The 14,936-nt window shown below is 43.8% G+C and overlaps 1 protein-coding gene across 1 annotated transcript in view; it reads left to right on the forward strand.

Annotated features, from left to right (window-relative positions):
• The window catches only part of TNFRSF21 (TNF receptor superfamily member 21), a 169,869-nt gene extending 160,357 nt beyond the window's left edge, over positions 1 to 9,512 (forward strand). The window contains exon 6 of the mRNA XM_077488914.1: positions 3,118 to 9,512. Coding sequence (XP_077345040.1) covers positions 3,118 to 3,347 — 230 coding nt within the window. The 3' untranslated portion in view covers positions 3,348 to 9,512. The remainder of the gene's footprint in view (positions 1 to 3,117) is intronic.
• The last annotated feature ends 5,424 nt before the right edge of the window (positions 9,513 to 14,936 follow it).

Raw genomic sequence — 14,936 nt, forward strand, 5'->3', positions numbered from 1 at the left:
GTGGCGGACATGAAGACGGAGGACCACTTCGGGGGCTTTGTTTTCAGGTAAGTTATTCCTAATGAGCTAGTATGCTATGCATACTAGCTCATTATGCCTTTGCCTTACAGGGTGTGTTGTTTTTTTAGCCTTTACTTCCTCTTTAATGGTAACCTGAACTGTGGAAGCTGAGGGAAAAAAAAGCAAGCAGAGGGCAAAGGATTTATTACCTGTATTGCCTGTAGTCTCTCTGAAACAGACGTATTCCCCATGACTGAATTGCCATGCACCGTGTTTCTGCATGGAGGCAACTATGTTAGTAGAGGCAGAGCTTTGTTTTCTCAAGTTAGAACTGTCCCATAAATGACTGGGGTTCTGATGACTGGTAAAGGATTATTGTAAAAGCAGTAGGGGCAACACGGAAAGCATAGATCAACAGAACTGACAAAGCAGATTCCCTCACACTGCAGATTCTCAGGTACAGCTTTCTCTCCAGCAAGGAGAACAGTGAGCAGCACAGTAGTGACTTCACCAAATCTCACCCAGAATCTTGCGAGGCTAGCAGCCAGAGTCAGCAGTGCTTTAGATCAGTGGTTCTCAACCCTGTCCTCGAATACCCCCAGCGATCGGGTGACTGTATAGCTTCCCAGTCACTTTTATCAGATATCCGACAGCTTGTGAAAGACCGCATAAAGATACACAGTGGGGGTTATTTACTAAAACTGGAAAGTGCAAAATCTGGTGCATCTCTGCATAGAAACCAACCAGATTCCAGGTTTTAGTGCCAAAGCTTCAATGAACAAGCTGAAATAGAGGCTGATTGGCTACCATGCACAGCTACACTAAATTCTGTGTGCACCAGCTTTAGTAAATCTACCCCAGTGTGTATAAAACCCTACACTACCACTGACCTAAGCCTTACGTCCGTAGCAATAAATAGATTAAAGCAGTAATAAACCCCAAAACATTTTTTTTATGAAGTACAGCTTAGCCATCCTTAAATGTGGTGGTTGCTTTCATTTTTCTTTTTTAGGCTTTTTCCCCTTAATTTTACCTAGTGATCCAGCCAGTAACTTCCTCTGTTAGGGTGACCACACTCTGGTGGTCAGTCTGTGGAGAGGGTGGTGTTTAGATGTACTAGTAGATTTAAATGAACTTGACTTACAAATTAAAGCCAAACTTGAGCTAACAATTTTCAAGCAGTTAGGCTTAATGTACACGGGATGTTTTACCACCTTGCCTGAACAATTCAACTTGACAGGTTGTAAACGACTTTTAAAATTGTCAGTTTTGCTGCATTTACATGCCGCATTTAGGCACTTTTACATTTAGAAGAAGCGTTTAATCGTTTTTGTTTTTTTCCTTCTTTAAATAGCCAAAAATTAACTGCTTCACCCCCGAAAGATTTGGCTGCTGAATGACCGGGCCATTTTTTGCGATTCGCCACTGCGTCGCTTTAACTGACAATTGTGCGGTCGTGCGACGTTGCACGTAAACAAAATTGACGTCTTTTTTTTTTTTTTCCCCACGAATGGAGCTTTCTTTTGACTGCATTTGATCACCTTTTTTTTTTTTATATTTTGCGCTATAAACAAAAAAGCATCAGTTTTGAAAAAAACACATTTTGGACTTTTTGCTATAAAATTTTTTTCTCGGTTTAGGCAATATGTTTTCTTCTACATATTTTTGGTAAAAAGAAATCGCAATAAGCGTATATTGATTGGTTTGCACAAATGTTATAGCGTCTACAAAATAGGGGATGGATTTATAGCATTTTTTGTATTTTTTTTTTTTTTTTTTTACTAGCAATGGTGGCAATCTGCGATTTTTATCAGGACTGCGACATTATGGCGGATACATCGGACACTTTCAACACATTTTTGGGACCATTGCCATTTATACAGCGATCAGTGCTATAAAAATGCACTGATTACTGTAAAAATGTCACTGGCAGGAAGGGGTTAACACTATGGGCGATCAAGGGGTTAACACTGTTCCCTATGTGTGTTTCTAACTGGAGGGGACTGACCTAGAGGAAGTGACGGATTGTGGTTACTAGCTAATAGCAACTCACAATTTGTCACGCCTCACAGAACAGGGATTTGTGTGTTTACACACACACACACACACACACACACACACACATCCCTGTTCTGCCTCTCGTGCTCACGATCGCTCATGGCCAGCGGTCATTGTGACTGTTGGCCACGACCATCGGCACCCCTGATGTGCAGCTCGTGCACCTGCTATCCCGATTCCACGAGCAGACGTATAGCTACCTGCCAACCTGCTGCAGTAAAATGATGGCTGGTCGGCAAGCAGTTAAAAACTGGAAATAAAATGCGCATAAATGCGAATTACCACGTTTATGTGTTTTTACAAGCTGTTACACGCGTTTGGCGTTTTTCAAATGCCTGTGAACATCCGCCCTGAACGCATCTTTTTGCTTTCCAAAAAATGCTTCTAAACTCGACTGCTTAGAAACAAATATAAACTAACCTGTTTAGAGTAGAGTTCAGAGGCAGCTGAAAAAGCGCCCAACTGCTCCTAAACATCCGTTTACCAGCAGCAGTGTACACAAAGCCTTACAGAAACTAACCCCCCCCTTTTGTAATAAAGAATTTACATAAAGTAAGAGAAGCTGACCATTGTAAGCACCCTTCAGTGATAAATGGTTTGTCTCCATCCTCTTGCCACTTTAGCTGGACAGCTTGGTCTGTTAAAGGAAGTTGAAATATAAAAGTTCCTTGCTTGGATCAACAGGTCAAATAAAATTTAAAAAAACTTAGAAAAAGGAAAACTAATGCAGCCACCACATAAAAACTATTAAGCTGCAAAAAATTTAAATTTTTGTTTTTGGGTTTAATACCACTTTAAGTCAACGACCTTTGTAATAAGGATGCTGCCCTGTAATCCTACGAAAAAGACTTGACAAATAGACTCCTGAAATACTCCAGTAGATGAACAAAGTAAGATGTGTTCCAAGGAACACAGTGTGATTTCCAAATGTCTGCTAAGGTTTACTGATGCATTCCAAGGTTGGTTGAATTTGTTTTTGCTGACAATAAATATTTATTCAGAACACACATTCATGTCATCCTAGCTTACCGTATAATGTCTCTACTCTGCCTGATACAGAAAAGAAAGACACCGTTCTGCGCCAGGTCCGCTTGGACCCTTGTGACCTGCAGCCCATCTTTGATGACTTGCTGCCCATCCTGAGTCCAGAGGAGCTGCAGGTCATTGATGAGATACCGCAGGCAGAGGATAAACTGGACCGCCTCTTCGAGATCGCCGGCGTCAAGAGCCAGGAGGCAAGCCAAAAACTCCTGGACTCTGTCTACAGCCACCTCCCTGACCTGCTGTAGCCTTACAAGTGAGCGTTGAGAGTTCAGCTTGCCTTGTACAAGTGGTTTTACTGCTTTCTTCATATCATCCATGAACATCCTCAACCACCCAAAGCCAACAACACACTGGCCCCTTTTCTCTGGATGCTTCAAATAAAACTGCAAATAACTTCATTTGCAGCTTTGTACATCTCATGTTTATTTCAGTTTAAGGGAATTCACATCTTTTCATTGGCAGAGCACATTTGTTGTGTTTCATGTGTTGGACATTGCTCGGGACATCTTGCATTCAGAAGGCATTCCAAACATGCTTGGCACCATATGATAATCAGGATGCATTCTACAGCCAGATCGACAGATCCCATGCTCTACATAGTATGGCCTTCTGTACAGCACCAACAGCTGCTTGATTGACAGTATTTATTGTTGAACTTTGGACTGCGTCTGCTGATCTGTTTTTGGATTACAGTTAATGGGCCGGAGATGACACCTACCTACCTTTCTGGCTGCTAAATAGACTTATAATGCATGGTACATACCTACAGTATACTGAAGTCGGTACGCTAAAGATGGTTTAGAATCCTCAAGTGGAAATTCTATGACCACACTGGTGACTGTTTCCAGGATTGACTTATTACGTTCTTAAATGCTGCACTCGTCTTAAATACCACACCTTCCTCCATGCGTCTAGAGGAGCTTTTCTCTCATGTTGAAAGTGTATCTAAATTAAAAACACAAAAAAATTATATATTGTAGCTTACCAGTTCTTGGATTTAGTGGCTGCATTTCTTTTTTTTTTCTTTTTTTTTTTTTTTTAAGACTTTTACCCTTTACTTTTGTCTATTAGTCCTGTGAACAATACACTTTCTGCCCCTTAAGGCAAGGCTACAGTCATTTCTCCAAAGGATTTATTGAAGGGGGCATGATAGTCATAGTCTGGACATTAATTGTGTCTGCCTTTGTTCATCTGTTACATGGTGGATTGATAGGGGTGTTAATTTAAACAAGATAGATAAGGATGTCTGTGCTTTCTTTCCATTTCACAGGAGGTGAATAATGAATGCTACTACCACATTGAAAGACTAAGCTGCATTATATAATTTTTTTCATTTTTGGATTTAGATATGCTTTAAGGGTAAGTCCACCCAAAACTTGGTTTGAATCGCCCACCATCTTGCAATACCGGTAGACTCGAGACTGGCAAGATCTCTTAACTGATGTTTCCTGCTTTGCCCACCTTCAACTGCTAGCAGAGAGAGCTGCTGTAGGAGCAAGACTCCATGGTGGAGTAGACCGTTTCCAAAAATGGAAATATAATTTCTGGGTTAACAAACCTCTTAAAGGAATCTTGTCATACGTAAGTGAAGTACTAGGCCTGCCATTGCTGGCTCACTTCAAAGATAGAAAAAAAAGTGCTTGTTGCTTGGCCATGTCTGGTATCACAGCTTTGAGTCACAGACCCGGAACAAGCATGGTGTCATTTGTCATCAGAAAAGTCTAAAATTATTAATTTCTATACTTGTTCCTATCAGTGAATAGCTGAAGCCATGGCACTAGCATGGCAGCCAAGGAACTAGCATTTTCATAAGAAATCGTCAACAGCAGGATTCTTTCTTGACTACCCATGCTTGGCAGCGTACTTCCATACCCGGGTCTGTGATCCTCCATGGTACTGACTGTTCCTGTACAATATTTCCATATATACCTTAATGGATCCATACTTCTGCAGCAGTAACATGGCCCCTTATTTAGATTTATAGGAAATTACTGCTTAGGTGCAGCTAGTGGCGGAAAAGATTTTGGACCCAGAGATATAAACCCCCGGAGGAGGTACCCACTGTCACAAAGGGGACAGCACCTGCATGAGGGGTTCTAAGTAAAATAAGTGTGCTTAGGAGCTGAATTTTCAGATGCAAACATATGAATTCTATTTGGGAGAGGGTTGCCCCTTCTGTCTTTAAAGGTGAAACAAAGTAAAAAGATTTAGTCATATGAACTATCCTTTCTCAGGATGAGAGCACCTCTTTTTTTTTTTTCCTTTTTTTTTTTTTGCTTCTTAGTGTGATATTTAAAATGCATCTGCCTTCAGGACACAGGCAGCTAGCTATTTTGTGATGGAAGTCGGTGATCTTGAACATACACCTGCAGGCTGCAAACTGCAGTGAAAACTGAAACTGCTAAGAAAAAGTCACCAATCGCAGACCCTCTCCATTTTACTATCTAGGGCAGCTGTTCTTAACCAGGGTTCCATGAACCCTCTAAGGTTCCTCCAGAGGTTGCTAGGGGAGCAAAGAACAATGTATGCCTCTCAGATAAAGCTGGCCATAGATGGAGCGATTTTCTTTTGCAGGAAAAAAAAAATCAATCAGCCCTTCAACACAGTCGGTGTTGATGGGAATCCCTCCCGCTGATCTATAATGTTCTCCTGGTGGGGGAAGCTGTCCCTGCTGTGCCATGTAAAATCTGGCAGGCTGGTTGTACCCAAGATGATTGATCAATCAACTTGGGTACATTCATCTTGCCCGTACATGAATCTAATTTTGTCTGGTTCCCGCTGAACTGGCTGAGATTTGAACCATCTATGGCCGACTTAAGGTTCCTCCAGAGGTTGCTAGGGGATCCTTGAGCAACGTATGCCTCTCAGATAAACAACCACTGACAACAATGAACCTTTAAGTTATCTCTATGTGCATTGTTCCCAGTGATCATAATGCTAATTTAACATAATACCGCTATCGGTTGACTCTGGGTGACAGAGCAGAAGTAAGTGCACTCCTGTAACCCACAAGAGAAGCATGGCCAGAAAAGCTTCGGCCATACTTCTTTTAAGAGGCAATTCTGCTTACTAAAGCAAATGTAATATTCACTGTAAAAAATAAAACTGTTAACAGATCTAAGTCTTTAAAGCAACTTAAAGAAAAAAGTTTAAAAACAGGACCCCTGCATCAAAGATGTTTAAGGTTCACCTCTGCTATTCCCCACATAGGTGATCACTCTTTACTTGTGGATAGGCCGCTACTGGGAAAAATCAAATTAATTCTACACTTCTGGGAGTGTTTACATACTACTGCCCATAGAGGAGGAGGGAGGGTCCAATTGTGCCTGCCAGAAAAATAAACAGGCAGACATGACTGGATCTCTCATGTGAAAGGGGCCTTAAAGTGGTTGTAAACCCTTACAGACCACTTTTACCTACAGGTAAGCCTAGATTAAGGCTTACCTGTAGGTGCAAGAAATATCTCCTAAACCGTGCAAAAGACGGGCACCGCTGCTAGACAGCAGCATGCAGGCGTACTGAGTGTGCCGCTGCTAACGGCGATCGTGACGTTAGTGGCATGCACAGAAGTGACGTCATCACGCCTCCGGCCAATCACAGCGCTGGAGCGACGATACCCGGAAGGAAGAAGGACGCTTCGTGGAAGAGGGGACAGCAGTGACATCGCTGGCTCCTTTGTCAGCTAAGTGACACATAATGGGCTACTATGCGATGTATAGTAGCCCATTATGCTTTACCTTTGCAGGGAAACAGAGGAAGTAAAACCCATCAGGGGGGTTTACTTCCTCGCAGGGAGCAGGATATGTGATGTTCTAACACCTCATTTGCATTGGGCACATTTTATTAAACTTTTTATTTTTACGTCAGCATGGCTGTTACAGTATTAAAAAAAATGGATGGAATTGTTTGTAATCATTAATACATAGTTGCAATGAAGATATATTCATTAAAGTGGTATTAAACCCAGACACAAAATTGCAATGTACTGCAGCTTATCAATACTTAAATATGGACTCTGCAGTTTTTTTGGGGCGGGGTTTCATTTATTTTCACCTCGTGATCTGACCAGTAACACATTTCCTGTCTTGGTACGCAGAGGAGTACATAGTGGGTCGCTTGTTCAGTAAGACAGTCATTCACAGAACATCTTGCATTTTTCAATGTAAGGCATTCTCTTTTTGGATGGACTGGAAAGGCAGTGTCATGATCTCCACCTCGCCCAATCACAGAACGCTTTATAGTCTCTGAGAAAATGGCAAGGCGTTCTGTGAAGGATGCCAATGACGCACACGTACCTTCCCACCTTGAACACTATACAACTGGGAAGCCACTTGGCACAGGACCCTGGAGAAAGAGGAGATCAATATAGTAGCAGGGACTACGACAGTGACTCTCCACTTCCACAAGTATAAAATATACATGGTTACGCTGGTCCAAGTTGAAGCAATGTTACCATGCAGAAAAGCCATTCCTGGAACTCGGCTTTTAAATGGTTTGTCTCAAGTCTTTACCTGACTCCTTTAGGAATCTAAAAAACAGACTTACTAGCTTGATCAGGACAAGCAATGGAGACAAAGCAGAGCTCTCAAAGGAAACACACCCTGGAATAAATGAATGAAATATAAACATGGATGCCCTGGCTCCAAAAGTGTCCTCCAATCTCTGGATACAAACAAGTAGTAGGAAGAGCCGGCAACTCCAGAAATACTCTTCTGAGACTCTATTGTAGATACAGGAGTGACAATAAAACATGCGAACACATTTCGGCAAAGTAGACTTGTTCACAGTACTGGCTTGATCACCAGAAGAAAATAAAGAAAAAAAAACATAAAAAAAAAAGAACTGCAGCCACCCCAGCTAAGAATTGGCAAACTGTGATATAATACATTTTGTTTTGGGGCTTATTACCACTTTAACAGTCTTGAAATAGATAAAAAAAAAAAAAAAAAGAGTAATGAGTAGCAAAAATATTTTTGGATCAAATGCTACTTGAGGTTCCCCGCAGTACTGCTCACATGGCTAAAAACATAAACTTTGGTCAGATTAGCTCTGTTGAAAGATCAGCCAATCTGAACTCCTTTAAGAAGAGCCTCAGCAGTCTCCATATTTCTCCCATGATGGGTTTAAAGCAGACCTTCCTTAAAAAATAAATAAAAAGGCCTGATGTGTGAGCTGGACTGACAGAAGTTAAAGTTGGTTCCCAAGAATCTACCATAAAGTGATTTTTTTTTCCTTCAAAGAAGCAGAGGCGTGGTTGAAATAAAAGTATAGGTGAACCCTATTCCAGTCCTAGGCTGATACCTCGCTACCATAGGGTGGTCAATTCTTGTACTAGTTCATCTCACTTGATGGAATTTTTGAAACCTTTTAATGCTTAAGAGCAATGAATACAGCCAATGCATTTTAGGGTTAAAAAGTTCAACGTTTGAGCAGTTGACGCCCATGGGTGAGACTTGGTTGGCTACCTTTGGGGTCACGCAGAGACGTTGGTCTTCATCAAGCCTCTCTTAGTGCATTCTGTTGCCGTTTTTTTTTTTTTTTTTAAACACAGCTCACTTCCTGAAAGGAGAGGCTTTTGTACCCAAAATGTGTTGACAGCATTTCTCTCAATTATTAAATGTTTCAAAAAGTCCTTCAGATGAGATTTTTTGAACTTTTTATACCTCCTCCAGTACACATCCAAGAATAAAAAAAAAGGTTTTCTTTACTGACACTCTTTATCCCCCAAATACCTACTGTATTACTTTTAAAAACCTGTAAAAATATAAAGCTTTTACCAAAAATGTACAAAAAAAAAAAAAAAATAACATATTTTGGGCCAGCTTCTGGTGATTGGAGATGTAGGTGATCTCACAGCTCCTCGCCACTGCTGCAAAAGCTTTATTTTTCACAGGTCCTTGTAAGCAACTATAGGTGCACTTTAAAATATCTGGAACAAAACCCCCCTCCAAGTCTGACAAAACCCCCAGTGTAACCATACATAAGCAAACCACACTGACTTTTGACAACCTTCACAAACTGTCAATTTAAGTGTCCTGGTCGTGCATATGAAAGCGGCGGTGGTGTGCGTTACTTATACTCCCCAAGGGATCTCCATATATTTCATTTTTTGTTCCTGTTTTATTAAAATATTTACCATGTTTTGGTGCTTTTACACATGCTCAAGAGAAAAAAAAAACGACTGACGGAACGAAATTGCCTTCAAGTACTAATTTATTACTAAATCCTAGATGTTTGTTATTGAAATTGCTTCTGTACATTCAGTTCATGGAAAAAAGAAAAATATATATATTTCAGTGTACTTATTTAACCTGACTAGTGAGCAATCTGATATGGCGAGCATTAAGCAAGTGCATTTTTTTTTTCTTCTTGTTTTCTAAGAAAAAAATTAAAATATTATTTATATTTCAGCAGTGGATATTGTTTTCTTTACATTGACAGAATCCAGCTGGCCGGTTTGTATGACATCACGCTGGAATTGTGCGTTATATCAAAACTTGGTTTGTGTTGTGCCCGACTTAGATCATTGTACACGATCCACAACAAATGTTTTGAGGCATACAGATGGCCACTTGTTGTGTAATGTGTTACTCCAAACAAGTGCCCAGACATTACAGAAGCTCTATGTATGCATGTGTGTGCGGCCACCATCATGATGGAAAATGTCCACAGCGCATAAGCACGCTGCATACACTTTGCTGTAGGCTAGGCAGGGCTGGACTGGGACAGAAATTTGGCCCTGGACTTCATCCAGACCGGCCCACTTACATTTTGAGCGTCCCATCAGCAGCCCACTTACATGAGAGTGTCCCATTACCAGCCCCCTTACATCAGTGTCCCATCAGCACCCCCTTACATCAGAGTGTCCCATCACCAGCCCCCTTACATCAGAGTGTCCCATCACCAGCCCCTTTACATCAGAGTGTCCCATCACCAGCCCCTTTACATCAGAGTGTCCCATCACCAGCCCCTTTACATCAGAGTGTCCCATCACCAGCCCCTTTACATCAGAGTGTCCCATCACCAGCCCCCTTACATCAGAGTGTCCCATCACCAGCCCCCTTACATCAGAGTGGCCCACTGAGCCATCGGCCCACCGGGAAACTCCCTGTAGTCCCGATGGCCAGTACATGCCTGAGGCTAGGGGATAAAAGGAATGCAAAGCTAGCTCCCCTCACACCTGAATGTGCATGATCCTATTCTTTCCTGAAGCTTATCACCACCCCCTCCCATGCACTGATGACTGGATGGATGCAATTGGACTGGATGCAATTGTGCTCACTCCTAAATGCACAGTGGGCATTTCTTACACTTGCTACTACTGCACCCATGGGCATTTTTACACTAATTACTACTGCACCCATGGGCATTTTTACACTCATTACTACTGTACCCATGGGCATTTTTGCACTCGCTGCCACTGCACTCCCATGCACTATTCTATTTTTACTGCAATGTATGGGATGTTCTGTGCATCCCTGTGCAGAAAGTCCCATTCATGGTAATTGGGATTGGGTAATTGATTTGACAGCCATGCAGAAATTGGATGAAAGGTTTAGCACTAAGAAACACTTTTTAAAAGATAAAAAGTGCATTTTATATACAACTATATAGATCAAATCAAAATGAGGAGGAAAGAGGGACACTGTTCCAAATCAGGGACAGTTGGGAGCTATGTGTACAGTGTTTATAACCATGTCAATACAAAGACTATTACTTTTAATGGCAATGCAGCCCAGCTTTGAAAATGATTGAAAACAAATAGCTTGAGCAACATCACTCGTTCCAAGCAACTAATGGAGATGATAATGACACCAGCTATACCTGCCTGGGGTGCATATGAGCTTTTAAGATGCCATGAATTTACAATGACTGGTATGATCTTGCAATAAAAGCAAAGCACAGGCTGATCTCAAATGGCTCTAGTGATAATCCAGCCAAAACATTTTCTGAATGGGGAAGGATTAGATCTTCTGTCAAGCAGGACAAATGTCTGTCCTCATATCCCAAATAGCTTATGTATATAATCCATGAGGTGCAGGGTGTGACCACATATAAACACGGGAGATTATAAATGAACCATATTGACCCTACTGGGGGGGATTTAACAAAGACTGACGCATGAAAAAAAAATCTTCCAATTTCTATATACATGTTTATTTTGAGCTTTATGTGACAAGTAAATAAAAGTGTTACATGATTGTGTCAATGGGATTTATGGGATTTTTAAGGTGCAAGTGTGATACAGTGATCACAAGAAAAATTGGTATAAAAGGATTTTATTAAACAGAGATAAAAAATTGTCTAAAAACAATTGTAGCAAGTACACAAAACATGGTTCTTGTGGATACAGCACTTTAGATGGCATTTCACCCGCATCCTGGGCTTCCTCAGGGGAATACTGTCCACTTGAGGTACAAGCCTTCTAATAAATAAAATATATACAAACAGTCGTATCAATACAAAACTTGTAAAGCACAATTTTATTTAAACAATAAAAATGTATTTTCTCTTACGTTCACCGACTGACACAGCTTCTTTCTTGGACCATAGGGTTGTTATGCCACCTTCCAGAGAGGACTAGGCAGAACATGTTAATATGTTATAACAAAACTAGAACTTTCTAGTTCCGCCCAAGGGGCTGCCCCTTAGCTAACAACCCCCCAGCCTGCTACTGCAGCCTCAGTTTTTTTCTGCCTAGTGAAGGAGAAGGACCTAGGGACCCTGCGGGCCCATCGGTCCATGGATTTTTCTGCACAAGTTTTGCTTTTTGTGCAAGATTAAAGATCCTGTGAACTGCTATCAACAGCCGGCTGGGTGGCAGGCTGGATACTCTTATCCTTGTAGTCTCCCCAGCCTGGCCAGCAAGCGTGTGCAGACCAGAGCTCCACGCTGGGTTGGCCACGACATGCCCCCAGCTCCAGGGGCGGCTGGTGGGTGTAAAGCCCTGGGGCACACATGACCGGGCTACTGATATTTGCATCACAGTGTGCCGGGTCAGCAGCCACCCCGTACTCATCGGAGAGTGGGTCAGTGATGGAATGTCTCCCAGCTCTTCAGCACTGGTAAGTACAGCTCTCCTTGCCTTGGTGGGGCTGAACAGCTGGGAGGTCGATTCGGGGGTCCCTCACCTCCCTCTCTTCTCTACCTGTCCCTATCTTCCCTCCTCCCTTCCCTGTGGGGGATGCTGCATGGGCTGCTGAGCGGTGTGTGCCATAGACAGGGGCTCTCCGGGGGGGCTCTCACCTGGGGAGTCTGCGCTGGGTAGCTGCACCCTGGATGTCTGTAGGTCACTCCCCTGAGGTGTCTGGAGGCTGTGTCTGCTGATCGCTGTAGCGCTGTTTACCACCATTTCTCTGCCTGTTTTGTCACTGTTCTTCATTGCATACAGTGTTCGGTGGCCATTTTTGGTGTGACCAGGGAGCAGCATGCTCTGTCTCCATTTTACTGTAGTCGGCGGTCATTTTCCCTGCGATTTTTCCTTTATACTGGACGCTCTGCGGCCATTTTGTTGAAGCCTGAATGTGTTTTTCAGCTTCAGCACTATACAGAGGAGCTCAGCACAGCGTGGTTTTGTCTCTTATGCATCTGGGAGCTGACACAGGCACACCTATCTGGAAGGCGCAGAACTTGGTCAGGGTGGTGAATCCTGTGGTAGGGATCTCTCAGCCTGCAACAGTTAGGAGGGTGGGACCATCACTGTCCTAAGTCCCCAACAGGTGGCAGACAGGGTAGGGTCAGCATGGCTTCAGAAACTGGTGTTTCTTCCCCCAAAATCCAGGCAATTGCAACCGGTTCGCCTGCAGACAGTGCAGTGCCTCTGGACGCTTTGTCGGTGGTCCTTAATTCATTTGATGCCAAGATGGAGGCAGTGCGTGGGCTCAAAGGTGGTAAAAAACCCCCCCCGGTCCTCAGGGGAGAGCTCTGACGCAGGCGCCGACCCTGCTGAGGCTGGTGACCCCTGCTCTGTTTCAGATGACACTGACCGACACTGATGATTCCCCTTCCGGGTCCGTGCGCGACAAAGTGCTTGTTGGAGCACTGATCACAGTTGTGCGTGATACCCTGAAAGTTCAGGAGCCAGCAGATCCCTCTGCTGATGTAGTGGTCCCTTTTGGGTCCCGTAAGCCAGCCCGTACACCTAAGGTGTTTCCGTATCTGACTTATTTCGATAAGTTCATATACAAGGAGTGGGGCCGACCGCAACTGAACTTTTCGGTCCCCAAATACATGGCGGTGCGTTACCTCTTTGAGGAGAGCCTTCTCAAAAAATGGTCGGCTCATCCGGTCGTGGACCCCCCAGTATCCATGTTAAACAAGGTAACCACGATCCTGGTAGAGGGGACTCCTGCCTTTAAGGATCCCACGGACAGGAAGGCAGAGGCAGTGGCTTGTTCCTTGTTTACGGTTGTGAGGTCAGCAATGCGACCAGTACTGGCATCCGCACTTGTGTCGCATCGCAGACGCTTACTGAGTGGGCAAAACTTTTGAATTGGGGGAGCAACAGGCTTCTCCTATCTGCGTGGAACTAGCAGACCAGTTAGTGCAAGGCCTTATGTACGTTTGTGATGCAGCCTGGGATACACTTTGTTAGCCAGGGCTTCAGTGTCAGCAGTGGTGCTGAGGCGCCTGATTTGGCTAAAACGCTGGTCGGCTGACCAGGCATCTAAAAAAGCCCTGACGCATTTACCCTGCCTTGGCGAGCGGCTCTTTGGAGCCTCATTGGATGACATTATTAAAAATGCCACAGGTGGTAAGAGTACACTACTCCCACAGGCCAGGAAGGCTAAGGGTCAGCAATTTTTCCTTGTTCACTGTGTTTGTTGAGCTGTGATGTGATTTTCCAATAAAAGAGGTTTTCTGAAGAGTGCGGCAGTCCAGAGCTTGTTTTTCATCTAAGGCTAAGGAGCAACGCCGTAGGCAAGGGCCCTCATTTTCCGCTCATAAACGGCTTTTTCGTCTGCCCAGAGCTTCGCCTAAACGTCCCCAGCCCGACAGGATGACCTCTGAAGGACAAAACCGCAAGCCTAACAAGCCTGCGAGCAAAAGTGCTACCTCATGAAGGTTTGCCCCTGCCCGCAACTCGGGTGGGGGGGTCTCCTTTGGGAGTTTGCAGCCCGGTGTGCTTTTCGGCTGTCCGACCAATAGGTCTGCGATCTGATTTCCCCTGGCTACAAGATAGAGTTCCTCTCTTGGGCACAAAACAGATTCTTCTCCTCCAGTATATCCGTACTCGCAGCGTGCCGGGAGACGCTAATGGGGGCGGTAAGGGACCGGCTGAGTCACGGGGTGATAGTACCTGTTCCGGAGCCGGAACGTTTCCAGGGGTTCTACTCCAATCTGTAGTGCCCAAAAAGGAAGGGGTACGTCCAATCTTGGACCTAAAAGCCCTCAATTACTTTTGTAAAAGTACAGAGGTTCAGAATGGAATCAGTTCGCTCAGTTGTCGCTGCACTCCATCAAGGGGACTCCCTGGCATCTTTGGACATCCAGGATGCGTACCTGCACATACCCATATGTCTTCGGCATCAGAAGTTTCTGCGATTTGCAATTGGAGAAGCCCACTACCAGTTTGTGGCTCTCCCCTTTGGTTTGGCATCAGCCCCCCGAGTCTTTACCAAGGTGTTGGCTCCTGTTTTGGCGTTGCTGCGTCAATGTGGGATTGCGATCATAGGTTACCTAGACAAACTCCTCCTGAGAGCATGTTCCGCCTCAGAATTATAGGAGGATGTGGCGATCACCATGCAGACCCTGCAGGAATTTGGGTAGCTGTTGAACCTAAAAAAGAAGTCTGTGATCGTACTGTTTGGAGTACCTAGGCTTACTGCTGGACT

Source organism: Lithobates pipiens, unplaced genomic scaffold, assembly GCF_037356315.1.
Source record: "Lithobates pipiens isolate NorthernLeopardFrog02 unplaced genomic scaffold, aLitPip1_a1.2 Scaffold_18, whole genome shotgun sequence".
Taxonomy (NCBI): Eukaryota; Metazoa; Chordata; class Amphibia; order Anura; family Ranidae; genus Lithobates; species Lithobates pipiens.